The 27395-nt window shown below is 44.3% G+C and overlaps 1 protein-coding gene across 6 annotated transcripts in view; it reads left to right on the forward strand.

Moving 5' to 3' along the window:
• UBR4 (ubiquitin protein ligase E3 component n-recognin 4) overlaps positions 1–27016 on the forward strand; it is a 67719-nt gene extending 40703 nt beyond the window's left edge. For all 6 annotated transcript variants that reach the window (XM_090123132.1, XM_090123133.1, XM_090123134.1 and 3 more), the window contains 38 exons: positions 114–282; positions 878–1022; positions 1594–1679; positions 2038–2125; positions 2256–2449; positions 3310–3549; positions 4650–4788; positions 5391–5516; positions 5684–5812; positions 6076–6419; positions 6629–6719; positions 7093–7177; positions 7457–7584; positions 7817–7946; positions 8173–8330; positions 8629–8738; positions 9203–9344; positions 10135–10216; positions 11136–11309; positions 11495–11616; positions 11962–12159; positions 12265–12345; positions 13967–14054; positions 14378–14505; positions 14967–15074; positions 15226–15345; positions 16015–16205; positions 16540–16713; positions 17246–17345; positions 17682–17900; positions 18158–18271; positions 18557–18699; positions 18956–19081; positions 19593–19787; positions 21351–21575; positions 25127–25217; positions 25514–25676; positions 26571–27016. In XM_090123132.1, coding sequence (XP_089979258.1) covers positions 114–282; positions 878–1022; positions 1594–1679; positions 2038–2125; positions 2256–2449; positions 3310–3549; positions 4650–4788; positions 5391–5516; positions 5684–5812; positions 6076–6419; positions 6629–6719; positions 7093–7177; positions 7457–7584; positions 7817–7946; positions 8173–8330; positions 8629–8738; positions 9203–9344; positions 10135–10216; positions 11136–11309; positions 11495–11616; positions 11962–12159; positions 12265–12345; positions 13967–14054; positions 14378–14505; positions 14967–15074; positions 15226–15345; positions 16015–16205; positions 16540–16713; positions 17246–17345; positions 17682–17900; positions 18158–18271; positions 18557–18699; positions 18956–19081; positions 19593–19787; positions 21351–21575; positions 25127–25217; positions 25514–25676; positions 26571–26635 — 5411 coding nt within the window. In that variant the 3' untranslated portion in view covers positions 26636–27016. The remainder of the gene's footprint in view (positions 1–113; positions 283–877; positions 1023–1593; positions 1680–2037; positions 2126–2255; positions 2450–3309; positions 3550–4649; positions 4789–5390; positions 5517–5683; positions 5813–6075; positions 6420–6628; positions 6720–7092; positions 7178–7456; positions 7585–7816; positions 7947–8172; positions 8331–8628; positions 8739–9202; positions 9345–10134; positions 10217–11135; positions 11310–11494; positions 11617–11961; positions 12160–12264; positions 12346–13966; positions 14055–14377; positions 14506–14966; positions 15075–15225; positions 15346–16014; positions 16206–16539; positions 16714–17245; positions 17346–17681; positions 17901–18157; positions 18272–18556; positions 18700–18955; positions 19082–19592; positions 19788–21350; positions 21576–25126; positions 25218–25513; positions 25677–26570) is intronic.
• The last annotated feature ends 379 nt before the right edge of the window (positions 27017–27395 follow it).

Here is a 27395-nt window from a genome sequence, read left to right on the forward strand (position 1 = left end):
TCCCCATGTCCTTTCTCTATGGTCTATAAAATAGGAAACTGGACTGCCTGTGAAGTACTCAAATCATCTGCTTTATTAACTCTTTCTCTTTTGTGCTACCTGGTGTCCCCTAGGTGAGAGTTCAGGCAGTCAGGAAGACCAGCTGTGTACAGCTCTGGTGAACCAGCTGAACAAGTTTGCTGATAAGGAAACCCTCATTCAGTTCCTGCGTTGCTTCTTGCTGGAATCCAACTCATCCTCTGTCAGATGGCAGGCACACTGCCTTGCACTCCACATCTACAGGTGGGCTGAGAGGAAACCTCTCTGAACCAGCTCTTGTGAATCAGTCCTAGCTCAGTTCTGGAAAGATGAAATAGCTCTGTCTGTGCCCTAAAAGTTGCTGAGGCTTGCAGTGATGGTATCACCTTGTGCTGCTCATGTTATTCTGCAGTTGTTGGGGCCAGAGGTGTAAGTTGTGACTTACACATTAGTGATCAACTTGAGTTACCATCTGCAAGTAGCATCTCATATCTGCCTTTAGAATCTGGCTCCTGACATCCACAGAAGCAGGTGTTGGTGGGAGAGTGAATTCTTGAGGTAGACATAAGCTGGTGCAGTTAAAAAGATGGCAGTTGTGTGTTTAAAGGCAAACTTCAGGAGGCTGAACTCCCTCAGGAGTCTGTTGTTATTAGAGAGCTCTTCCATTTCAAAGAGTGCTGGAACACTGTTGGTGATGGGAAGAGTTGACATTTGACTCCATGAACTCTCATGTATGGCAAGATAAGGAATAGTTACAACCTTTTTTGAACTGTAAATATGTTTTCCTTCCTCTGTGTATAGCTCTCTTGTCAGTATAGCTATCTTGACAAGCCTACTTGATCTGTAATCTGTCCAACAGGAACTCTAACAAGTCTCAGCAAGAATTACTGTTGGATCTCATGTGGTCAATCTGGCCAGAACTCCCAGCCTATGGGAGGAAGGCTGCCCAGTTTGTAGATCTCCTGGGATACTTCTCTCTGAAAACACAGCAGACTGAGAAGAAGGTAAAGTGTCATTCAGAAAAGGCTGAACAGCATCTCAGGTCCAGCTGTTAAGAGTTTTCTAAGTGTTCATTTATGGTACAGCTGGATTCCTTGAAATGGAGAGTGGGGATTTTTCTTTTGTTGTGTTGTGGGTTGAAAACTGTTCCTTGGGAAGCCTTTGGGAAAGTACTGCTAGCTCTAATGCGAGCTCTGATTTACAGATTTGGTATTTCATCTCTTTAACTATGACTTCTGAACAAAGGCAGTGGTGGAATTTCTTAAGGGGCCACAAACAGAGAACAGATAGTTTAGATGCACTGATAATTGCGTGTGTGTTTGTAAGGAGCTGGAAATGTTCTGTGAATCCTGGCAAACATTTCCAGTCATTGTCTGTGACAAACAGCACTGTTGTTGTGGTAGAGGTCTAATTTTAGGATCTGTTACATTCTTGGGTAATGACTTAACCACACAAATACCTGTGGGTACAGTGCATGCATCGTCTGGGGGACCAAGCATGGCATGTGATGAGAAATCTTTGCAGCATTAAAAAAAAAAATTGCTGAGCAGACAATATTTCCTTTTTGTATTTCAGTTGAAGGAATACTCCCAGAAGGCTGTGGAGATCCTCCGGACTCAAAACCACATTCTTACCAACCACCCTAACTCCAACATTTACAAGTGAGTTATTTCTGCCTTTGATCCATTTCGCTGAAGGAGCTTTTTAGCAGATGAGCTGCAATCCACAGAGCAATACCCAGTTCTTCTAATGAAACTGTGGTGGAGGAAGGACCCCTACTGAGATTACATGCTTGTTGCAGCTGGCCTTGAGAGAATAGCAAAAGAGAGAGAATTTGCCACGTGAAAAGAAATAAATACATGCATTATTGGCAGTAGTTTTAGCTTTTTTGCTTTTCTTTTTGGTACATGTTAGAAAATAGTAGGAACAATTGGAGTGTATAGATTTGTCGAGTTGTTAATTGTGTTCTTAGTCATACCTTGGTGGTTAATTGTTTTATTTTCTTCCCCTTTGTTCCAGCACACTGTCTGGGCTGGTGGAATTTGATGGCTATTACCTAGAGAGTGATCCTTGCCTTGTCTGCAACAATCCAGAGGTGCCCTTCTGTGTAAGTACTGCTGTTCTTAAGCCCTTTCCAATTAGTTACAGGGATCCCAACATTTACAGCAGCTGTGTTTCTGTATTTTTGGTGGATGTGATCATACTGACAGTGTGTCCTTATTTTTTTGTCTTCTCAGTATATAAAGCTTTCCTCCATTAAAGTGGATACTCGGTATACAACCACCCAGCAAGTGGTGAAGCTGATTGGCAGCCACACCATCAGCAAAGTGACAGTGAAGATAGGAGACCTGAAACGCACCAAAATGGTCCGAACCATCAACCTCTATTACAACAACAGGACAGTGCAAGCCATAGTGGAGCTGAAAAACAAGTATGTTCATCCATGTTTGTCATTGAGTTTAACATTAGGATTTCTGGTGAGGTGGATGGGTTAAATCTGTGTTACATTTGGAAATCAGTGTTAGTACCAAGAGCATCTCGGGGGGATTTTGAATCAGGAAAGAATTTAGACTTTGCAACACATCCAGGAATGTTGAAAGTGTTAACACTACTTGTTTGAAGCCGTATAGTAGATCTGAAATTAGAAGATGGATGGCCTTGCTCTCAAGTGCTGATGTACTCAGGAAAAACCACTCTTTTTCAGTGCATTGCTCAGTCTGGAGCCAGTTCTGCTTATATGCTTTCCCTTCTCACTTCTTGAGATCTTCTCACCAGAATCAGATCTCTTTGGCTTAGGGATTAATCTGTGCCTGCTGCTTATTGCTTATTTGAAGTCTTAATCTTCTGTGACATCACGAGTGGCTGCTGTGGAGAGGATTATGATGTCACAAAGAGAGGATTCTGACTTCAGGTTGAGAATAAGCAGTGGGAGTAGATGAGATCTTTAGAAATAAATATCCTGTTTTCATGCAAATGTCTTTACTAATAAAAAAAAAACGGAGGTGAAAATCCCTAGAAAATGTCTGTAGAATTAAAGTTCTTCCATGAGGCATCAACAGCTCTCTAATCCTAAACAGTCTCTCTCTATGAAGAGGATAAAGGCTTAAAATGTATTTCTGGCTACATATCATGTCAATACAGAAGCTAAGGAAGCGAATCCTAGAACTGCTCTCCATTCATCCCATATAAAGTAGATTTGGAACCGAGGTAGTTGTGCTTGGCTCCTCTTTGTCTGTGGGCAGGAGGGTACTTCCCCATTGAAAAGCGATGCTCTTCTCTTTTCTTTCCCAGGCCAGCTCGATGGCACAAAGCCAAAAAGGTCCAGCTGACCCCAGGCCAAACAGAGGTAAAGATTGACCTTCCTCTGCCCATCGTGGCTTCCAACCTGATGATTGAATTCGCAGATTTCTATGAGAACTACCAGGCTTCCACAGAGACCTTGCAGTGCCCTCGGTGCAGTGCATCCGTCCCTGCCAACCCAGGGGTGTGTGGGAACTGTGGTGAGAACGTGTATCAGTGCCACAAGTGCAGGTAGGTCATCCCAGTTCCTCCCCAAGGAGCCCTCGTGCTGCTGCTCACGTTGGATGTTCAGCAGAATACCCTTCTATTGAAATGCACCATTCTGGTTAATAGGAGCACGCAATCAAATTAGTCGAGAAGTATAAAACAGGCTTACAGAGGGATTTAGCATTAATGCAGGCAAACAAAGGAAACCTGATACGACAATGCTGAAAGAATGCTGAAGTTTTGAACCAAGCCCTCAGAAGTTTAAAACGGCAAATTCCCAGAAGGAGGTTATTTTTGGCCTGCTTGGTTAAAGCAGGAGCTGGACTTCAGTTCTGGGGGGGTTCCCCCCCGGGATCCCCGACATGGTGTGCAGGATGGACTGTTCTGGTTTGTCTTTACATAGCTTTTGTTGTGCTCTCATTCAGAGCAGGGCTCAGGGTGTAATTTACTGTGTGCCATTCAGGCTTTTACTACAGTATCACAAATCTTCCTCTTTTGTGAGTTTAGTTGCCTCATTTGGAGTCTCTTCTCCCATCGTGTTGTCTCACATTCCTCTCCAATCTGCAGGGATTCCAAGGTGTTCAGCAGATTCTTTGCACAGATCAGTTGATTATTGGTCTGCTGAAAGGTTTCCATATCCTGTATTGAAATATGGGAGCTATAAACCAGTTCATGTCATGCTACTCTAGTCTGCAGCAGAGGATATTAAGTATGCTGCAGCTAGTCCCACTGCAACTGTGTAGAGAGTGAAAGCTATTCAGAGCCCAGACCTTTACAAAACTGTTTTTTTTAATCTGTGTCCTCATAAAGGGCACAGTGTCCTCATCTGACGTTCTGCTGGGAGTTACTGTTGTTGAAGCAGGATTGTTAGGCACAAACTCAAGCCTGTTTCTACTTACTGCTCAGAATGCACTACTTCTACGTGGATTTTTTGGTGCCTAGGTTTTGTCACATACCACATGTGCTTTGCTCATAACAGCTTTCTTGAGGTAGGTTAGATGTTTTGGGGATCATCCTTCTCTTTTACCTAATTAATGAGTGCATTCAGAGCTTGCTTGCTTTATTCCCCTGGTTACCTTGATAAGCTCAGCTGCATTTTCTGACCTTTCTGGCTTGCCTTCCAGGTCCATTAATTACGACGAGAAGGATCCCTTCCTTTGCAATGCCTGTGGGTTCTGTAAATACGCACGCTTTGACTTCATGTTGTATGCCAAGCCTTGCTGTGCAGTGGATCCCATAGAGAATGAGGAGGATCGAAAGAAGGTTGGACTAATAGCAGATTCATTAATGAAACGCTGTATCTCTTGGCCAAGCCAACAATGTAGAGACATCAGAGGCCCATTTGTCTTGGGAGTAACATGAAAAGCAGTGCTCTTCCATGCTTTTTACTGACTAATGCATTTTCTTTAATTCTGGTGATCTCTCAAAATCCTCATTCTTGTTTCTGGCATTTTGAGAAGTATGGAATGCAATCCCTTATTTACTCTCTTCATCCGCTAAGTAGATCATTCTTCAAAGACATTATTCAGTGCTTTGCATACAAACTATCTATAGCTATCTAGCACTGCATCTCTTTGTCTTGCTGTGCAAGACAGGTTCATTTGGGTTAGCATCCCATCTGAGGAGCCCTGCTAATGAAAGAGCAACTCATTGCATACATGCAGTGTCAGTGTGGCCTGTCACAAAGTCTGAGTGTGCAGATTACAGTGTTGCACACTGGATACTCGTGGAAGAAGCAGAGCTCACACTTTTCAGTAACACAGAGAATTTCAAAAGACTTGGGAAAACTTGGAGGTGTAGCTCAGTGGAATTTAAAATCTTGTCTGAGCAGAAACCAAGAGTTTCCTTTCTTCTTTTACTCTTAGGCAGTAACAAACATCAACACTCTTTTGGACAAAGCTGACAGAGTTTATCACCAGCTAATGGGACACCGACCACAGCTGGAAAACCTTCTGTGCAAAGTGAATGAGGCAGCTCCTGAAAAGCCCCAGGTAACAAAGGACAAATGGATTTTGCATAGAAAAACCTTTGTAGGAGGCATGCTGGACACTGGCTTTTATGTTGCCAAGGACAGCTGAATAACCTTGCTCTTTTGCAGTGGTTATTTTTTGTGTGTAGCTTCCGTATGTGATGCATTTTATTTTCTCCTCTGTTCCAGGATGAATCTGGTAGTAGTGGAGGAATCAGTTCTACCTCAGCTAGTGTGAACAGATACATACTGCAGTTAGCCCAGGAGTACTGTGGTGACTGCAAAAACTCATTTGATGAACTTTCCAAAATCATCCAGGTATGACATGCTTCAATTTCTATTTGGGACATGTGTTTCCTTCCATTTCTAAACTGGACAACAAGCCTTAAAACAGAGCAGATGACAGGGAGTTATGCTGACATTTCTAATGAATTTCCCAGGTTTACCATTGACACGAAGGATTTTGAGTTTTGTGAAACAAAATGCATCTCCATGAAGTGTACGGTGGAAGTAATCTGTAAATAGGTTTAGCAACTGTGTACTGCTTCACAATTTTCATTTCTCCTTTTCTGTGTTTCCAGAAAGTATTTGCCTCTCGGAAAGAGCTCCTGGAGTATGACCTTCAACAGAGAGAGGCAGCAACCAAATCCTCACGGACCACCGTCCAACCCACATTCACTGCCAGCCAGTACCGTGCCTTGTCTGTTCTAGGCTGTGGCCACACATCATCAACAAAGTGTTACGGCTGTGCTTCAGCTGTCACTGAACACTGCATAACATTGCTCCGGGCTTTGGCAACCAACTCTGCCATCAGGCATATCCTCGTGTCCCAGGGCCTTATCCGAGAGCTGTTTGACTACAACTTGCGGCGGGGCGCAGCCACCATGAGGGAGGAGGTCCGTCAGCTCATGTGCCTTCTGACCAGGTATGGGTTGATTCAGTGCTTACAGCCCTCTTCTAGTAAAAATGGAGTTGGGAAGGTGTAGCTGTGCAGGGGAGAGATCTTACATCAGCAAACTGTAGACCGTAACTGCTTGCTGTATGTTTGTCATCAGCTAAGCTGAAATCCCAGGAGCTTTTGGTATTTAGTAGGAGCACAGCGTAACAGTGTTCTCTTTTTCCTTCTGGTATTAGGGACAATCCAGAAGCCACACAACAGATGAATGATTTAATCATCGGGAAGGTTTCTGCAGCCCTGAAGGGACACTGGGCAAATCCAGACTTGGTGAGAGACTCCAATTCTTTCTTTTTTTTTTTTTTTTCTGACCCTCTGTAACTGCTGGTGTATTCCAGTCATTGCATTTTCTCTGTTATCATAATCTGTCTGTAATACATAAGGTGTCTTGATAGGAATGAAGGCAAAGTACAACATTACATTACAGTAACATGCCTGAGTTTCCTCAGGCTGTTCTACATGCCTGAGCTGTTGTTTGCAGCTCACCTTGCAGTTCTCTCAGGCTGACTGCCCGTCATCTCAGTTGGGGATGGGACTAAATGTACTTAGATCAATTTGTTTTAAAGCTGTATTTTTAAATATCAGAAAGCAAAAGGGACTGCTGTATCACCTTCTTGAGCTTTTACACTTGTCTGTCTTACAGGCTAGCAGTCTCCAGTATGAGATGTTGCTGCTCACAGACTCCATCTCAAAGGAAGACAGCTGCTGGGAGCTCCGACTACGCTGTGGTGAGTTGGACCAGCTAAAAGTGAAAGCTTTATTTTAAATACTATACCCAGGTCCATGCACTTTGTCTCCAGGATCTTGAAATAGGAATGCTAAGAAACAGAAATATGGAAGTCCTTAAAAAAACTGAATGTTTTCCATTCTTGGCTCCATGAGAATGTGATAGCTTTGCTTAAGGATATGAGGTCTTACTTTATTCCAAGCACTTTTGAGGTGCTGTACAGAGCTGTGGAGGGGTCCCATGTGCAGATCTTGGTGGCATGAGTGTGTCTCTCTTTCAGCTCTCAGCCTCTTTCTGATGGCAGTGAACATTAAGACTCCAGTGGTTGTTGAAAACATCACACTCATGTGCCTGCGCATTCTTCAAAAGCTGATCAAACCACCTGCTCCAACCAGCAAGAAAAACAAGGTATTGCCTTAGAATTTGAGCAAAGTATCTGAAAATGAGCTGATTAGAGTCTGCTTTTTAGGGGTGAGCTCTTGGTGCTTCCACCAGATTTGTGAAATCAAGTACATCTGACTCAGATTTTTGAATACAGCTATAATTCTGATAAAGGCAATATTTGTTGGTTGCTCCCTGACTGTAATTTAGCTGCAGTCTGTGGCTTTGTCAAGAATCACAGAGCTTTTTTGTCTGCTAGGATGTGCCTGCAGATGCTCTCACCACTGTGAAGCCTTACAGCAATGAAATCCATGCACAAGCTCAACTGTGGCTCAAGAGAGACCCCAAAGCATCTTATGAAGCTTGGAAAAAGTGCCTCCCTGCCAGAGGTAATTCTGTGTTTTTAACTCTGCAATATTGTGAAAGAACATGCATGTACTTCTGTCGATTTGTGTTGGCTTCTGTCCCTGCCATCTGATACAATCTTCACACTTAACCATGCAGTCTGTGGAGATGGCAGCACTGACCTTTCTAAGCTGCGCTGCTCAGCCTCTGAGCAGAAAATGCACTGTGCCTGAAGATAAACATTTCTCTTAGCTGTGTTCAATATTGCAGGTGTAGATGCCAATGGGAAATCTCCCAGCAAAGCAGAGCTTCACCAGCTCTATTTGTCAGAAAAATATGTTTGGAAGTGGAAACAGTTTATGAGTCGCCGTGGGAAGAGAACTTGTCCTCTGGATCTCAAGCTGGGACACAACAATTGGTTGCGGCAGGTAAACATGGGTGAAAGCTCCAGTGTGATGCATTGGCCTGTCAGCACCATGGGGCACAGTTAACCACCAGGGAATGTTGGTAGTTTGCCATATTTTACATGCTGTATGGATGAGTATAAATGTTTTGATGTAGAACATCACGTAGGCATTCTCTTAGAATGATGTCTTTAGAAGAACAAGTGAACACTGCCATCAAGTCCCACCAAACTGTCCCAATGTGTGCTGTCTCTTTCTAGTGAGGTATGCCTGGTTTATCTCTGCACATCAAATGATACCTTCTTTTAATGCTTTCCTTTAGGTACTGTTTACTCCAGCCACTCAAGCTGCAAGGCAGGCTGCATGTACCATTGTGGAAGCTCTGGCTACCATCCCCAGCCGCAAACAACAGGTCCTTGATCTCCTTACGAGGTATTTCCATGATGCCACACTTGGCAACTCCAGGATTATTTTTCTCTTAATTCCCGTGAGAATACTCCCTTCTTCTTTTATCACCTCCGTCTATAGCTTTTGATTGGCACGTTGTTTTGTGCTGGGTTCTTAAACTTAATTAACTTGGTGGATAGTGTTTTAAGAAGACTTTTTGTTGTTGTTGCTTGGCAGTGTGTGTTTTCCAGAGGTAAGCAGATGGTATTCAGCTGCGTGGACATAATTTTCCTGGTATCTTAGACAGCAAGATAACAGGGAAACTCTCTTCTAACTAACGTGACATAACTTAGCAAAAGTGACACTGTTAGCATAGTTGGTCACCATCTTCTTGGGTAAAGTATAACTTTAGCAGTAAGTAATGAATATTGGTAATACTGTTAGTGAGGAAGGATAGAGAGTGAGGGGGACTTGTTGCTTGGTTGTCAGCGTGTGCTTCTCTTTACCAGCTACCTGGATGAGCTGAGCATTGCTGGTGAATGTGCAGCTGAGTACCTGGCACTGTACCAGAAACTCATCAAACCTGCCCACTGGAAAGTCTACCTGGCAGCCAGAGGTGTTCTGCCTTATATTGGCAGCCTCATCACGAAGGTATGGACATGTTTGGAGAAACTCAAGAGTAGCAGAAAGCTTGTCCCAGACCCATCAGTCTGTCTTGAAAACACAAAAGCCAATCTTCATCTCTTTGTTCAGTTGCTGAACAGTTGTTCAGGTTTACGAATTTCCTGCTTTTGCCCTGTCATCTCTGAACAGACACAGCTGCAGTGGTTTTAGCCCCAGCAGTAGAAGGCCTCTGTGTAAACTACCCAGTACATAATTAACTGCTAGGTGAACAGCTGTGCTAAGGGGTATAAATATTGCTCTCCTGACTTGGCATCAGGTTCAAGCTGAAAGCTGTCTTAGGTGCCAAGCTGGACTCTGAAAGCTCTTTGTGACAAGGGAAGATTAGGTTCCTTGAAAATGAATTTACAGACTGTTGGAGAGGAAACACATTTAAATTGCATTTGTCAGAGAGTTAGGTCTTAACACTTAGATGTTGTGTGGTGCTCCCAGCTGCACTCCAAAGAAGGTGACAAATTCAGTGGGAGTGGAGGCCATGAGTCTATCATGGAGGGCCACTAGAGCAAAGCAGTGCTAATAGTCATGATGTGGGTACAGGGAGAAGATAAAGGAGGATATTTGGATCAGTTTTTCTCTCTCCTCTTCCTTCTCACTGCTGCACTGCAGTTGTAGTTTGTCTGTGGCTGACTCTGTTCTTTTGCTATGTTCCTCTGCACCCCACAAGTCAGTGTGTGTTAGGTTTCAGTCTGTTAGACACTCACCAGCTCATCAATATTGACATTGCAGTTTGTTGTCTAATGGACTTGTTAATTATTTTCAGGAAATAGCTCGCTTACTTGCCTTGGAGGAAGCAACGCTCAGCACTGATTTGCAGCAAGGATATGCCTTGAAGAGTCTCACAGGTATCAATGCAATTCGTGCAGTAGGATTAGTGGCAGGATGATCATTCTTCTGTCACAGCATATAATGAAATTTCTGAGAAGTGATTCAGTGTTTTGTAGTTGTCAGCATTGGATTTTTGCCATCAGTTCAGCATTCAGTCCCAAAGTAGACTTTTCTGTATCTTTTGTGGTCAGTTTCAGTATGCAGTTACCTGAACTGTGGTAATGTATCATGAACAAACTTTGTCATATTACTTTTCTCCTCCTTTCCTGATTGTATTAATTGACCACTGTGAGTCCTGGGGCCACTACTGTTTGTTTCTCACTTAATGTATCATAGCTTTTCATTTTTTAATCTTCTGGTGTATGCTTTTTTCCACTCCCATTTTCTTGGAAGTGGGAGTGTTTTATATTAACTATTTATAAAAGAGGTTGCTCTTTTTTCTATCCTCCTGCACATTCTTCAGAAATGAATGGACTAAATCATAAGGCGTGGCTTTTAGCCAGAAAAGACATGTTGATAAATGTAATGGGAAAGAATCCAAATGTCCACTGATTCTTTTCTTTGCTGTAGGAACACGGAGTATGGTGATGTAACTGATGAGTCGTATCATCAGAAGCAACTTAAACATTAGAAGGGGAGCAGTCATTTGCTTTTGAAGTATCTTGCAAGAAAAAACTCCCTGTACCTTTTCCTCATTCCCTCATTATGTTTCCATATGGTATAATTTATAGACAGCTTTTGCAGGCCAGGATTTTTGTTTTCAACCACTTAATTCATAAGCTTGAGTTTTAAACCACAAACTGACAAGAGGAGTTGGAACAAGCCAGTTCATCATGCTGTTTTATATTATTTTGCCCAGTTTGCTGGCCACATGAAATTCAGAGCCAGCAAACCAATTTCTCTTTCCCTCTTCCTGAATATCTCACTGCTTTGTAGGCCTTCTCTCTTCCTTTGTGGAGGTGGAGTCCATCAAACGACACTTCAAAAGCCGCCTGGTGGGTACTGTCCTGAATGGGTACCTGTGTTTGAGGAAGTTAGTAGTACAGAGAACAAAGCTGATTGATGAAACCCAGGACATGCTGCTGGAGATGCTGGAAGATATGACAACAGGTAAAGCCACCTTGGTTCCATAAATACAGGTTCTGGGTCAAGCAAGATGAAAAGCAGATAGAGCCACGTGAAGAACTTCTCCCTAAGAGACTTCTATAGCAAGTTGTTTCAGGGTTTTTTTGTGGCTTGAACCCCAGCTTTATACTGATTCTTGTGCCTTTTGTAATTCTTGTGTTTCTTGGCAGGCACAGAATCTGAAACCAAAGCGTTTATGGCAGTATGTATAGAGACTGCAAAACGTTACAGCCTGGATGACTACAGGACTCCAGTTTTCATCTTTGAGAGACTGTGCAGTATTATCTATCCTGTAAGTGTACAGATGGCTACAGCATGATGTATGAAATCAGGAGTGCTAGCATATTGTCAAAAAACAATAGTCCACGATAATGATTTACTGTGAGCCAATGTAAAACTGGCCCATTTGGGGAATTTAATATTGAGTTTTCCTGCTTTGGCATGCAATAAAAAGCAGTATTGCTTTGTCTTCAGGAATTTGTTAACTAAGTGATTTATATGTGTAAAGCAGGATACACCAGTGATGGAAGCACTTTATGTTTAAGTGACATCCTGCTAATTGCTACCATAAGAATGCAGGAATAGGAATATGGCTGGAGGAAACTCCTTTACTCTACCTCTGCCCTGTTTTCTTTAGGAAGAGAATGAAGTAACAGAGTTCTTTGTAACGCTGGAGAAGGATCCTCAGCAGGAAGACTTCTTGCAGGGCAGAATGCCAGGAAATCCCTATAGCAGTAATGAGCCTGGCATTGGGCCACTCATGAGGGACATCAAGAACAAAATCTGTCAGGACTGTGACCTGGTTGCTCTGCTGGAGGATGACAGTGGAATGGAGGTGAGAATGCATGAGTGTGGATTTCTTGCACAAATGTGTGGGGATATTTCTAGGCAGCTGATGCTTTGTGGGCTTGTTCTAGATCTCTTATTATTTCTCTTTCAGCTTTTGGTGAACAATAAGATCATCAGTTTGGATCTACCTGTGGCTGAGGTCTACAAGAAGGTGTGGTGTCCTACTAATGAGGTATGTGTTATCTTTATATAAGTGTACATTAACAGCACAAAGCACTCATCCTTGATATCAAGAATAGATAAATCACAAGTCGGTATTTATTTCCTACAAAGAATTTCTTCATATAATTGCTCACACCTGTTTTGCTTTATTTGGATAGACTGTTAGTCAGTTCTGCAATGTAAGTGATTTAAAAGCACATAATGCTGACCCAGGTGAGTCTGTTGGACTTACCCCTGTAGTATATCAGATACCTGATCTGCCTTCTTGAGTGACTAACTTTCTTACCTTCCTTTAGGGAAGAGGCTGAGCTTTGTGTCACTTCCTTTCAAAGCACATTTCACACTCTGTGTGCACATGGCAGCTTACTGCATGCTTGCAGTCTGAGGCACCTGATTGCTCCATCAGTCTGCACTTCAGAGATGAACCCAAATTATTTATACAGAGAGAGCATCCAACATTTCTTCATATTGCTTTGCATTTCTGCTCAGCTCGAACACAGGAATGAGATGCCAGTGTCAACCACTGAGGTCCTGCTTGAATTTGAGTGCAGTCCCAAAGGGAAATGAGAGCCCCCATGGCACACACACTGCCCCAGCCCACGTGCCCTGTCTGAGCAGCACCCAAAGCTCTGCTCTTCTGAGATGCAGTGCTGGCAGGGAGAGGCAGAGTGTGCTCAGCATTACTGTCACCAAGCAGCTTTCATCTGTCTTCCTTTGTGAGCACCTCTGCAAAGCACTTCTGGAGTGGCAGCTCCTGTTCCCTAGGAAATAGACAGGCTCACAAGAAAGCAACCTCAGGCCCCTTTTTGTTTCTCTTGTCTCTCACTGGCTTTTTTTTGTTCATCTGCCATTTTACCAGGGCCCCTGTGGTGTTAATTGCTGGTCTCTTGCGTGGCCTTTGAGCAGATCTTCCCCCCGGGGCTTTCCCTGTGCTTATGTATTTGCTGTGACATTAAGCACTGCTTATTCCACATTAGGCTTAGCGCGCTCTCTGACAGGTTTTCTCTTGCAAGGTCTCCTGCTCCCAAATCTGGGATTTTTCTTTTCTGCTTTTTATTCAGACCTATGGATTAAAATGGAAAGTTTAGCGATATACACTCAATATTTCCAGCTGGAAAACTCACCCTTTCCCAGGGCAGAAGCACAGCCCTTTGGTGGGTTTGGTTGTACTGTTGTAATAACATCCCACCTTACTAAAAGCACATTAAATTGGCTTCTACTTCTCCTCTTCCATTTTCCATCGCTGCAGATTTTATTATCCAGTTTGCTTTTCTTGCTTCATTGCCTGGTCCCTGTATTTCCCAGGTATGCTGTGAATACCCTCAGAGAAGTTGCTGTGAAAAGCAGATGTTTCTCTAGAGATGAACACGTTTTCCTTGCCTGCATCTATCACTGATGCTAAGGAAACCATTGGAGGAAACATAAAGAGGAGACTGTTTATTACAGGCTGTCCATCTGACTTGACAGATGATTAATTGAGGTTTTTGCAGGTAGTGGCTATACTGTTTTCCTAATTCATCTCAGTAAGGGGAGAAGGAGGGAGTGGAAGATTTCTCCATGTTACCATCAGCTGTCAAGTCAAGGATGTTTCCCCAGAAGCACAGTTCCTATAATGCTCTCCTTCCTTGCAGGGGGAGCCAATGAGGATCATCTACCGCATGCGAGGGTTACTAGGAGATGCAACTGAGGAATTCATTGAGTCTCTCGACTCCACCACTGGTAATGCACTTGTCTCCTGACAGCTGGGATTAGATTTGAAATCTGAAGTTCGCTGCAGAGCAGTGACACTATTATCCCCACAGCTTACAGTTGATTGACGTTCCTCGTGCTGCATTTACCTGCTTCACCTAGTGTGGAGGAGGATTTTAGCAGTACTTCCAAGTCTGTGCTTTAAACACAAACACGGCACGTGGCTGTTCTGCCTGGCCCTTCATGTTCCTGCTCATAAGCCTTTTCAAATTTGACACAGTCGATGTGACTTGAACTGTTTGGTAAATGTGCACTACTGGTTTTGCCTTCATGATCTGCCTCTGGTCCTGTAGATGAAGAGGAGGATGAGGAAGAAGTCTACAAGATGGCAGGTGTCATGGCACAGTGCGGAGGCTTGGAGTGCATGCTCAACAGGCTGACTGGAATTAAGGACTTCAAGCAAGGCCGGCACCTCCTCACCGTGAGTCTCAATTTCTTTTCTTTGGAGTCAGAAGATAAGGTGATAGAAAATTCCACAAGTATCAGTGGAGTTTCCACTTCTGGCTGCCTGCCTTGTGTTGCATATTAAGTATTGGAACAGAAGTTTCAATTTAATAATTTACAAAAAACAAAGTAATTCCTTCTTTTCCTCTTCCATTCCTCTTTGGTAACAATTCTTTATGCAGGCTTTGAGGTAAGGCCCTGGCATTGCTACCCAGAGAAATGTGGGTGCCCAAGGTCATGGATGGGGCTCTGGACAGCCTGAGCTGGTGTGGGACAGCCAGGCACATCAGGGATTGTAACTGGCTGAGCTTTAAGGCCCCTTCCAACCCAGTCATTCTGTTTCTATAATCATTCTCTACTGTCTGGTGTTTTTAGTTTCAGCAAAATCCCAGCACTCATTTTGAAGGTACCCTAAGGAGCACATTCTGTGTTTTGTAGGTGCTGCTAAAACTGTTCAGTTACTGCGTGAAGGTGAAAATAAATCGTCAGCAGTTGGTCAAGCCAGAGATGAACACTTTGAATGTCATGCTGGGAACTCTCAACTTGGTAAGGACATCCTGGATTTCCATGAGGTGCTTTCAATGGACTCCAGTGAATTTACACTGCCTCTTGACTGTCATGCTTATTTTTTGACAACTGCAAGAGATCTTAAGTGCTGCTGGACTACTGTTTCAATAACTGCTGCTGTCTTCTCCAGGCTTTGGTGGCTGAGCAAGAAAGTAAGGACAGCGGAGGTGCAGCTGTGGCAGAACAAGTGCTCAGTATAATGGAGATAATACTGGATGAATCCAATGCAGAACCTCTAAGTGAGGACAAGGTGAGCACCTGGGGCTTACTGCACAAATGGAAATGTTGACTGGGATTCAAGGATCTTATTACAGGGATGCTGAGTTTCAGGAGCTGTAGAGGTGTGCTGAACAGGAGCCTAACCCTTGTTACGCTTGCTGGCATGTCTTAGCAGGCCTCAAAGGTAGGGCAGGAGGAACCAAAAGCACTTCATAGTTTATTTGGGATGATTCTTGCACAGTCCAGGTGCGGGTTAGTAAGCACTGCTTGGATCCCTTCCCTGGTGCTTTGGGCCACAGAGCAATGAGAGGCAAGAAAAGACGCGACTCTGCCTTGTTTTGTCAAGTGCTTTTGTACCTACTGAAAACATGCTTGGTTTTACAGCTAATTGAGGTTAAGAGCTGTATCTCAAGTACGCTGAGAGTGAAAAGAGTTTCTTGCTCATCGTTTGAAACTATTGTTTTATAGGAATCTGCCTTCCTTTGGGCTGGGATTATCAGACTAGAAAATAATGGTAGGTAGAAAAAGTTAGGTGTCAGCTAGGGGAGTTTTGCAACCATTCCATAAACTGTTTAGAAACGAAGATGGATTTTTTCCTTCATCGGGGTCTAGAACTCTAATCCTTCAAGACTGGGTTTCCTTGAAGGATGTGGATTTATTCCTGAACGTAAATCATGCTTTTTTTTTTTTTCATTTGCAGGGTAACCTCCTCCTAACTGGTGACAAAGATCAGCTGGTGATGTTGCTCGACCAGATTAACAGCACCTTTGTCCGTTCCAATCTCAGCGTCCTGCAGGGCTTGTTACGCATCATCCCTTACCTGTCCTTTGGGGAAATGGAGAAAATGCAGATCCTGGTGGATCGGTTTAAGCCTTACTGTAACTTTGATAAGTATGTTGTCATATTTCAACTAAAATCACGTGAAATCAGAGGTATTGATAGATCTATACCTTACTGATGCTTACTTCAGTGTAATACAGAGCCTCAGAGATTCCTGGTATATAAGCTTGATTTCCTATTTCATTTCTTAGCCATTTAAACAAATATGTGAGCATGTAGCTTGGATAGTGGTGCTTTAAAGTGTATTCTGAGATGACAGGGGTCTGAGTTGGTTTTCTGAGTCTCTGAGCTGGGGTATGTACATGCCTTCAATGATAATGTAAGGAGAATTACAGGCAGAGATTCTTGGAGAAGCTCCAAGTCACCCTTTGTTCTCATTTTTCAGGTATGATGAGGAGCATAGTGGAGATGATAAAGTTTTCCTAGATTGCTTCTGTAAAATAGCAGCAGGAATAAAGAACAACAGCAACGGCCATCAGCTGAAAGATCTCATCCTCCAGAAGGGGATTACACAGAATGCCCTTGACTACATGAAAAAACACATTCCCAGTGCAAAGAAGTAAGAGTCACTACTTAATCTGATAATCTGAGACTTCCTCGTATCATTTCTTCATTGCCAAATCCAGAGATCTTCCAGGACAGTATTAACAAGTCCACCTTCTGAAGCATTTAGACTTCGTATAGCTGAAAAGCAGAGGATTCAGTGAGAAAATGTTGCTGTAGAGAGAGGCTAAAAAGCCTGCAGTCATCCCATTTGCTACCCATCACATCTGAGTATCATGATGCCAGTTTTTTTCTGCCTGTTCCTTACCTATGACGCTGGAAACAGAGCTTTTGCTGTTGCTGCACAGCTCACAAGCATAAATCCCAAGGCTAAGAGTTGACAGTCTGGCTATTAACGTGCACAACATGGAAGTGAGAGTGTGAATGTCAGTTCATTAATTAATGGAGAAGGGGACAGAGGGGGGAGGGGTGCTTGTCTTGCCTGCAAGCCCGTGCTCTGCAAGCTGTGCAGCTGGCTGACTGCCAGCGGCCTTTTTGGAATGGGTGACTGCCCTTCAGCTGCTGCCTCTTTTCTTTTTTCTGTGCAGTTTGGATGCAGACATATGGAAGAAATTCTTATCTCGACCTGCACTTCCTTTTATCCTGCGCCTGCTCCGAGGACTTGCCACGCAGCACCCTGCTACACAGGTAAGGAGACCACATTCAGAGCTGAGCTGAGCACGACAGGCTTGGTACACTGCTTTTTGTGGTCATAGCTAAGCAGGTTTTTCTGTAATATTTGACTCTACACTTTTTGTTGGGCTTGGAGAGGGACAGTATCATAGTAATGGCTAGCGTAGAGGCAGCTTGTACGTGGTTTTAAGGCCCAGGGTTCGTAATGTAGGAATAAGGTCACTGCCATTGGCAAAAAATTTCTTCTAGATCAGTGCTTCTACCTAGCTGTGATGGGTGGGATCAGAAAGAAGAGTCACCGTTGTGTGCACCCTTTTTCTGAAGAAGGTGCTGTGTTTCAATCTCTGCTAGGTGCTGATAGGCACAGACTCCATTACCAACCTGCACAAGCTCGAGCAGGTGTCGAGTGATGAAGGGATTGGGACATTAGCAGAGAATCTTCTGGAGGCACTGAGGGAACATCCAGAGGTAAATAAGAAGATCGACGCTGCCCGGAAGGAGACACGGGCAGAGAAGAAGCGTATGGCCATGGCAATGAGACAGAAGGCCCTGGGCACGCTGGGGATGACGGTAATGTCTGTTTGCAGTGATGACAACTGGTGATCTAATGGTCTTTTATTTTTGTCCTGTTAAAACTGCCACATGAGGAATTGTGTAAAATGATTTATTGACAAATATTGCAGAGCCTGGAGCCCACGGTTTGCTTGGAGAGTAAATATGGTTGCTAATAGCAGGCTGGGAAAAGGGTTGGGCATTCCTGTCACAGTGTGGAGATGGTGCTGATGATTGTTGTCTTTTTGACCTGCTCGAGTTGTTTTCTTTTCCAGACGAATGAGAAGGGTCAGGTGGTGACCAAGACTGCACTGCTTAAGCAGATGGAGGAGCTCATAGAAGAACCAGGTCTGACTTGCTGCATCTGCCGGGAAGGATACAAGTTTCAGGTAAAGTGCAATATGTTTGCAAAGCACTCTCACCACCTGAGGGGACTCAGCATCCAGCTTCACAGGGCTCAGTGCATTGGCTGTGGGAGGTCAGGAAGTCCTGGCTTTGGTTCTTGGAGTCCAGAGGTGGTTGGGATGTGGATGTGTGTTTCCAGTGAAAACTGGAAAAAAATGTCCTCAGTGTAAGTGTCTGGGATGGGTGAAACTCAGTGCAGTGTCAAAACAGCACAAAGTGTGAACTGTTCCAGATGTGGATGATCTCTAACATAACTGTTGTCATTGCAGCCTACAAAGGTCCTAGGTATCTATACTTTCACCAAGCGTGTTGCACTAGAGGAGTTTGAGAACAAGCCCCGAAAGCAGCAGGGGTACAGCACAGTCTCTCATTTCAACATTGTCCATTACGACTGTCACCTTGCAGCTGTACGGTACGTTCTGATGATAAGCAGAATTGTGGTGCTCATGTGCATGGCCTTATAATGGGTTTGCTTAGGAATTTGTCACTTTGCAGCCTGCAGATAGCCACGGTCTTCTCTTTTGCAGTCTGCTTTAATGTGCTAAACGGAGGTCAGGCTTGAAGTTTGTAGTTTAAACTGTGGAGTTGCCAAGTTGTTCACAGTTCCTTTGAAAAAATCTTGCATGCTTCTAACTTGCCTGGGTGTGTGGCTTCCCCTCTCAATACAGACTTGCTCGTGGCCGTGAAGAGTGGGAGAGTGCAGCCCTACAAAATGCCAACACCAAGTGTAATGGGCTCCTGCCAGTCTGGGGACCTCATGTGCCAGAGTCTGCTTTTGCTACTTGCTTAGCACGGTGAGTACTTGTTACTTCTCGTGGTGTTTTGCACTTGAGTTAGGTGAGACCAACAGAATCCTTTTGTAGATTTCCATATCTCAATGCTAATGAGTTACAGTGTCCTGACCACTTATCTAGAATGCTTGTAGATTGATCATCCTGTTGTCCATATTCTGGTTCACTTTGTGAGGGGCCTTTGTACAGTCATGTTAGAAATTAGGAGTTGTAACATCTCTAATGCTTTTCAGCCAAGGAGCTCTAACCCAAGCCCTGGACATAGGAAAATAGTATTGATATGTGTAAATGTGTATGCACATGGAGTTGGATTGGCTTGAGTAAGCTCAGAGCCTCTCTTTGGGGAGATTAATCAAGTGCATGCATCTTTGTATTCTGTTTGTTCTATAGAGCTTTGCTATGATATAATTGCTAAGATTCTGAGTTCTAACTTCTTCACAGTGTGGAAGAAGAAACTTTATTAAAAAGCCTTTACAGACTTTTCATAAAATGCCACTTCACTGCTATTTTTCAGACACAACACATACCTCCAAGAATGCACAGGGCAGCGGGAGCCCACCTACCAGCTCAATGTCCATGACATTAAACTGCTATTCCTGCGTTTTGCTATGGAGCAATCATTCAGCGTAGATACTGGAGGAGGAGGAAGGGAGAGCAACATACACCTCATTCCCTACATCATCCACACGGTTCTCTACGTCCTCAACACGTCAGTATCTTTCTCTTAGTAGCAGGGAACTGCATGAGGAAGGGCGATTGGGAATTAGATGCCAATAATTACACCCATTCTAGGTGTAATTGATACCTCTGGGGTGAGCAAAAGGGTTATTAGATTAAAGAAAAGTTGCCAGCTTCATTTTCTGGAGTAAACAGTGGGGAGACCCTGTGAAGAGGTAATTATTGTCAGCTGAAAGCAACCTTGGTATCATTTTTTCTGATGTGATAACCACTTACTGGTTTTTGGTTCTGCTTTTACCAGGTTTGTCAAAATGTCAAGACAATCTGAAGATCAAATTTATTTTTAGCAGTAGACAGCAACGTATGAACACTTCTGTTGAAGTGTTTCAGTAATATCTTCTTCATACAAAGCAAAAGTGTGAGACTTTGGCTTGACACTGTGTCTAAGCCTCTGAATCGTTAGGTACCAAAGTACTTTTGAATACATGAACTGGTTCTGATAATACAGCAAAAAGTGATAATACAATGCCAAAAGGTAATGCCCTTATGCCTTTTATTTCTGCAGTTAGATATATTGAAAGGTAATATTAATGATAAGAGGCTGTAAATGTTAAAACACATGCCTCTTAAACCGAGGTCGTTCCAAATGGAGTGCAGTGAAATCTCTGCCGCCTGGAACTAATCAGCATTTTGGCTCTAATGCAATTTGCCTGTTGTTTTTAATATCTATCTCCAGATCCTTGTCCTATTGTTGTTCTGAGTCTCTCGAGAGACAAATAAATGAAACTATTCTTTTCATCTTGTAAGTCTTCTTAGTGGCACCAGCGAGCCCAGCACCCGCTGTGTGGCTGTTGTATAAAAATGCATTATGTCCTTTCCAGAGACAATTTTTTTTCCCCTAAAGATGTGTTTGGTACTAAATGTAGAAAATAGAGCTACTTGTTGGCTACCAGCTGCATAATGTAGCAAATGTGGTTTATGCAGAACACCCAGACATAGCTTTATATGCATGGGATACTGCTTGGTACCTCCTGATGGGGAGAGCACAGCTAAATTTAAGAGACCTTGTGCAGCAGAGCAATAGGCTGTGATAAAGGGCTGCACATCTTCACAGGTGTTTACACAACTCTTCTGAGGAGATCGAAGCAGGGAAAAAGGAGACAAATGCACATCCATGTGTATAAAATGTGGAAGCTTACAGTAAGCACACCATCTTTTTGGTTTCGAATTGGCCCGTATCTCCTCCTTGATTGCTTTTGCAGCAGATGAATTACACAGATCGATCCTGAGGTCTGGCTTAGGAGCAGTTGTGCTTAGTGTCAGTTGGGCAGAGATTCAACCCAACACATGGGATGCCTGGCCTGACTTTTTCCCCTAACAAAAGGAAAAATAGCTTTACAATATTATTGTCCTCCTGGAGCAGTGCCAGCTGCCTTGCAGACCTCTCATACTTATGCAGCTCCAGGGAAATGAGTTTGCTGGGCTTGCATGCTTCACTATGAGCGAATACAGACGCAAGCACTGGATGAATTTGAGAAGCAGCAAACAGCATGCAAGAGCCAGAACAATTGCTAAAGCTTTTTTTATGTTTCAGAACTCGAGCAACGTCGAGAGAGGAGAAGAACCTCCAGAGCTTCATGGAGCACCCCAGGGAGAAGTGGCTGGAGAGTGCCTACGAGGTGGATGGGCCCCATTACTACACCGTGCTGGCACTGCACATCTCACCCCCTGAGAAGTGGAAAGCCATGAGAGTGGAGATACTCAAGAGGCTCCTGGTGACCTCCCACGCCAGGGTGGTGTCACCAGGGGGAGCCAGCAGGTCAGCCACCAGCAGCTCTCCCTTCCTGTCACTGCCACGGCAGTCAGAGCCACGTTGGGCAGCTTGTGGGGAGCTGAGGAAATGAACACGAGTATTTTAGAATAGTAGTTGTTAAGCCTTTCTGTGTAGCTCTGTGTTCAGTGTTGCAGAGGTGTGAGCAGGAGCGCTGAGTTTGGGTGATTTGGGGAGTGGATCCATCAGTTGGTGGTAGAGTTGTTAAGGTTGGAAAAGCCCCCCAGATTATCTCATCCATCACTACTGTGCCCACCCATAGAACCACAGAAGCAGAGTTATTAAGATTGGAGGGAACTGGGCTTGTTTAGTTTGGAGAAGAGAAGGCTCCAGAATGAAGACCTCATGATGGCGTTCCAATATTTGGAGGGAGTGTGTAAACAGGAGGGGGAATGATTGTTTACAAGGGTGGATAGTGATAGAATGAGGGGGAATGGTTTTAAAGTGAGACAGGGGAGGTTTGGGTTGGATATTAGGAGGAATTGTTTCACACAGAGGGTGGTAACACACTGGAACAGGTTGCCCAAGGAGGCTGTGGATGCCCCATCCCTGCAGGCATTCAAGGCCAGGCTGGATGTGGCTCTGGGCAGCCTGGGCTGCTGGTTGGCGACCCTGCACATAGCAGGGGGTTGGAACCAGATGAGCATTGTGCTCCTTTTCAACCCAGGCCATTCTATGATTCTATGAAAAGACCACTAAGATTGCCAAGTCCAACCCCAGCCCACCCCCACCATGCCCAGTAAGCTGTGTTCTCCAGTGCCACATCTCTGTGTTCCTTGAACACCTCCAGGGACAGTGACTGCACCTCCTCCCTGGGCAGCCTGCACCAGTGCATCACTGCTCTTTTAGAGAAGAAATTTTTCCTAGTAAAACTTTCTGTGCTTCCCTTTGTGAGAAGGCTCCTTCTGTTCTCTTTGCGATCAGTGCAACAGCTTCCTTAAATAGAAAAATGGAAATAGAAATCAAATGCCATTGCTTTCAAAAAAGAAAAGAATCAATAGCAGCTGTCAGGCACTTGAGAAGTACGAGAATAAGTGGCTCTGCTGCCTGACAAAAGGAAATATTTCCAGAGCAGGAAGGGGAATTCCAGTTTCTGAAAAGATGATTTTAAATAGCTGTCATAATTAGGAATGCACTCATTATTATTCTAAGTCGTCTTACGGGGCATTCTTACTCTGATGACATTAATTACGTGTTTGATAAAGTCATTACATTGTAGTTACATACAACACAGCGTGCATCAATGCTATTAGAGGCATCAAAAGAGCTTCCTTGCCATTAAAGGGGCTATTGTATTGATTGCTGTGTTACTTTCTGCCGTTCCAGCTCAGCCTGCTCTGTGCTTGGCTCCCATTCCTCTGCCTGAGTGCTGGGAAGGGGGTGCAGCAGTTACAGGAGATGCTATCTTAGAGGGTTGCTTGCTCATGCTTTCATGTGGTCTGCAGAAGAGAAGGGTGAAGCAGAACCCTTGTGTGGGTTTGTTGGTGTTCTTGAAAACCCTGTGCGTGGTGTTGTTTCTTTCCAAACATATCTCCAGGCACGTAGGCAATAAAAGCAGATTGAAGTAGAAGGAACCTCCACCAGCCCCACAGTCTCTGGGATTGCAGGGGAGAAAGCTCAGAAATAGCTCTTGGGAATTATGTCAAGGTTTATTCAAGGGCTTTCTTTAATCCCTGCGGACTAAGAGAACACAAAGCCTTCCTCTGATAAGACCAGCTCTGATTTCCAAGGTCTCAGCTTATTTATTCTTGTGGGAAATCAGGAGGAGGGTGATGGACAGTGAAACTCTGCATAGATAAGTGCCAGTACCTCAGCAGTGAGGTGGAGGGGAAGCTTGTGCCTGTAACAACAGGGTGATACGTCTGTATGCAAAAGATTAAAATTAGCATTCCCTGTTAGAAGCAGTGCAGAGTGTTAGTGGGAGCACTGCTGTTCACAGCACTTTGGAATGCTGAATAGAAACAAGGACCCACTTCCACTCTTGCTGGCAGAGATGCAGGAGAGTTGCTATAGCAACTATCAGTGCATCTGAAAGCAGCTGAGCATCACCTCCAGCTCCCAAAAAGGACCTGGAAATCTCATAATTGAGGATGCAGAAACGCTGTGCTAAGTGAAGGTGGTGAATGGTGCCCATGTCCAGGTGTTGTAACCTCAGCACCCTTTCTGTGCTGTTAAGTGTGAGACAGATTTGGGGGGAGCCTAGCCAAAAATGTGGGGTTTGTGAATTCTGACAGATTGTAGCCCATCTTCTCCTCCCCAGATGAGGATAAGATGGTTTGGTGGGCATGGTGGTGATGGGTTGATGGTTGGACTTGATGATCTTAGTGGTCATTCCCAACCTTCATAATTCTATAGCTCGTGTTAATGACCAGGTAGCAGTATTAGATGGAGCAGCTGCTCCAGAAGGAACCTACCCAGACTGACCCCACGAGGGCCTTTTAGTTTTCAATTAAAGGAGCAGACAGCAATTAGATCAAAACCAGGCACATAAAAAGAAGCTCTGGCTTGCAGTATTTGGGAGCCTAGAATTAGCCTCGCTTTACATTGCTCTTCTTCCCATGAAAACTTAGTCACTTTTACTAATTGGTTTGCCTTTAAATAATTAAGCCTAGCTGTCACCCAGCAGCATGTTGCAGCTGATGCTCAGATGATCAAGCTGTCCCTATTCATTGCAGGGGAGTTGAATTAGATGACCTTTAAGGGTCCCTTCCAACTCAAACCATTCTATCATACCCTCTGTCCTGCTCCTTGCTGTCAGTGGCAGCTGGTCTGGATCTGGATATCCAAAAAAGGCCATTTTCAAAGCTTTTGAGTGGTGATTGGAAGTGACTGGTGACGGAGGCAGCTGTACCTGAGGAAAGTGTGCAAGAGAATTCCAAAGGCATGAGATCTGCTGGCAGGAGGCTCTGCCATGCCACAACCTGTCGGTGATTCATCCCACAAGCTTTGGGAGTTGGTGCACCACGACAGCTCTGCTCCTTTTGTAGCATTTCTGCAGCTGGATGGTGAACGTCTCAAGGCACAGACCCTGCCATGGCCATACAGGAATCAAGCAGCATTAAGTAGAAGTTGTTCCATTTCACCAAGGCTCCTTTTTGGGGCTGGGATCAGATTCTGCCATTGCCTGAGACCCGTGTTGTATTATTTCTTTGGGAATCCACTACACTGCAGCTAGTGGACATACACATGAGGGCTGTGTATTATTTTTCCAGCTTTGCTGTTGACTTCCTACTCAGCCTTAGCAGTCTGCTTCCCTTTCTGCTTGATTTCTCCCCATGAAACACGTTTTTTATTGGTTCACCTGCTTTGCTAACAGCAGCTGCTACAACTCATAAAGCAATTTCCCAGCCACAGGAACCAGTGCAGGATGCCCAAGGTTTGTTCTGTGTCCAAGAGCACATAGCAGAGCTTCCCAAGAGCCATTCCCCACGCATTATTGACAGCTTTGGGGCCGTTTCGGCTTTCACACAATTCATCACATGGGTTACCAAAGCATAATAAAGTGATTAACTCTGAGATGGATTTCATTATCTCCCTAGATTGGCAGATAAGGCGGTGAAGGAATACGCAACGTACCGCTCTGGCCTCCTCTTCTGGGCCCTCGTAGATCTCATTTACAACATGTTCAAGGTAAGAGAATCAGGAAGGTTCTGCTCGTGCACTTGCTTATTTTTCAACCAAGGGTGTTCAGAGGGTAAGGAATGAGGTGGGGGCATCCACCAAATAGCTTAAAGCTTCCAGGAGAGGTTAAATAAGTGAGAAGACACCTCATTGCATTCTGTACAAAGAGACTGGGAAGTCATCAATGGGGTGACTTTGGAATGGGGCTTGGGACAAATCCAGTGACAGCAGGGCATGGTGTCAGAATCTTGAAGTTGTTCTGTGAACCGATTGGCACTGAGCTGTCCTGCTTTTTCCTCTTGCAGAAGGTGCCTACCAGTAACACAGAGGGAGGCTGGTCCTACTCTCTTGCTGAGTTCATCCGACACAACGACATGCCAATACACGAAGCTGCAGACAAGGCCCTGAAAACCTTCCAGGAGGGATTCATGCCAGTTGAAACATTTTCCGAGTTTTTGGATGTGGCTGGTAAGCATGCACTTTGCTTTCCCTTTTATAGGCTGCCTTATGCAACTCGTGACTCCAGACAGCAGCATTCCCGACGCAGCAACGGCTTGTTTGCAGGGAGGGAGGAGACCTTGGCACCCAGCTATGGCCTCAGCTATTTCCCAAACACACTTTGAGCATCCCCAGACAGGAAAATTTCTCTCACCTGATCCTGCGTGTCCTCCCCCTGCTCTGTTAAATAACTGACATCACAGCATAAGGATGTTTGGGGGTATATGAATCATAGAACCATAGAATTGTTTGAGCTGGGAGGGACACTTAAATGCCATCTAGTCCAACTTCCCTGCACCGAGCAAAGACACCCACAGCTCCATCAGTGCTTGGAGCCCCTCCAGCCTGACCTGGGGTGTCTGCACCACCTCTCTGGGCAGCCTGTGCAGTGCCTCACTGCCCTCGTTGTAAAAACTTCTTCTATCCAATTTAAATCTCCCCTCTTTTAGTCTGAAACTAATTCCCCAGCAGACAGTGAAACAGTGCTTCAGTGCAATGCAACTTCCATCTGGTGGGTTTTTGTTATCTCCAGGCTCTGAAAATTCACCTGCAGAGGAGCTGCTCTTCTGCTAAGAGTTCCCAGTGCCCCTCAGTCTCTCATTCTCATACATTTTCATGTATGGAGCTAGCTGGGGTCTCTGCAGCAGCTCTGTTCCCCAAGAGCTCTGTTCCCTGCATGGTTTTAACACACACACACCTCAGCCCCATGCATACAGAAGGGTTTATCTTTGAGTCCATACTTAAAATAACATTGCAGCTGTCATTATTAACTTAGTATACACATGCTCTAGCACCAATCTGTAGTGTTGGCTGGAGAAAACACTTCTTGGACCTAATTATTGTCTTGTCTTCTTCTGTTTAAAGGTCTCCTATCAGAAATCAATGACCCTGACAGCTTCCTCAGAGATCTTTTGAATTCCATCCCCTGAGCCACCAGCACAGAAGCGATGGGCAGAGACCACACTGCTTGCCTTCCATCCCCGTGTTCCTCCTCGTGCAGTCTATCCCTTCCCTGAGGAGTGCTGCAGTTTATTGGGGTTTTGGTTTGGTTTTGGTTGTTGTTGTTGTGTTTTGTTTTGTTTTTTTTTTCTGTTGTTTATTTTTCTTTTGTTTTTATTTTCTACAGGTTTTTCTTCCTGGAGTGATGTGGAATTTAGATTTGTTTTATCTTTTATTTCAGTGCTTCTGTCTGTAAAGCCTTGTGTATTCAGCTGGTTGAAAGAACTTGTACAGAGAGGAATCCATACTAGTAAATCTTAATGCTTTAGTGTGCACCTCTTTGAAGTTAAATAAATCAAACAAATAAGTAAGATGGGTTTGACGAGTATTTTAACCTAAATGCCAAGTTCTTTCCCATCTTTTTCTTTCAGAGCTCTTTATTTCAGGGCTCAGAGCTGCTGCTTTTTCTGGAGACATAGGAAGCAAAAGCCTTGCAAGGAGCATACTGACAGTGGTCACTGATGCACACACAGAGCAGGTTTCCCTTGTGGGATGTGAGCCTTAGAAACACGTGTGTTGCACACACACCCCTTCCTCACACCTGGCCATGGGGAGCTGTGTATCACGGACTCTGTCCTCACTTTGCTCTCACCAAGGCTGTACTCAAAATAGGTGTGCATATGGATGGCAGCATTGCCTCTCTTCTACCTGGTACAATTTTCAGCTATGGAAAATGCATGGAAAACAAAT

The sequence above is a fragment of the Phasianus colchicus genome, chromosome 22 (assembly GCF_987193195.1).
Source record: "Phasianus colchicus chromosome 22, bPhaCol1.hap1.1, whole genome shotgun sequence".
Taxonomy (NCBI): domain Eukaryota; kingdom Metazoa; phylum Chordata; class Aves; order Galliformes; family Phasianidae; genus Phasianus; species Phasianus colchicus.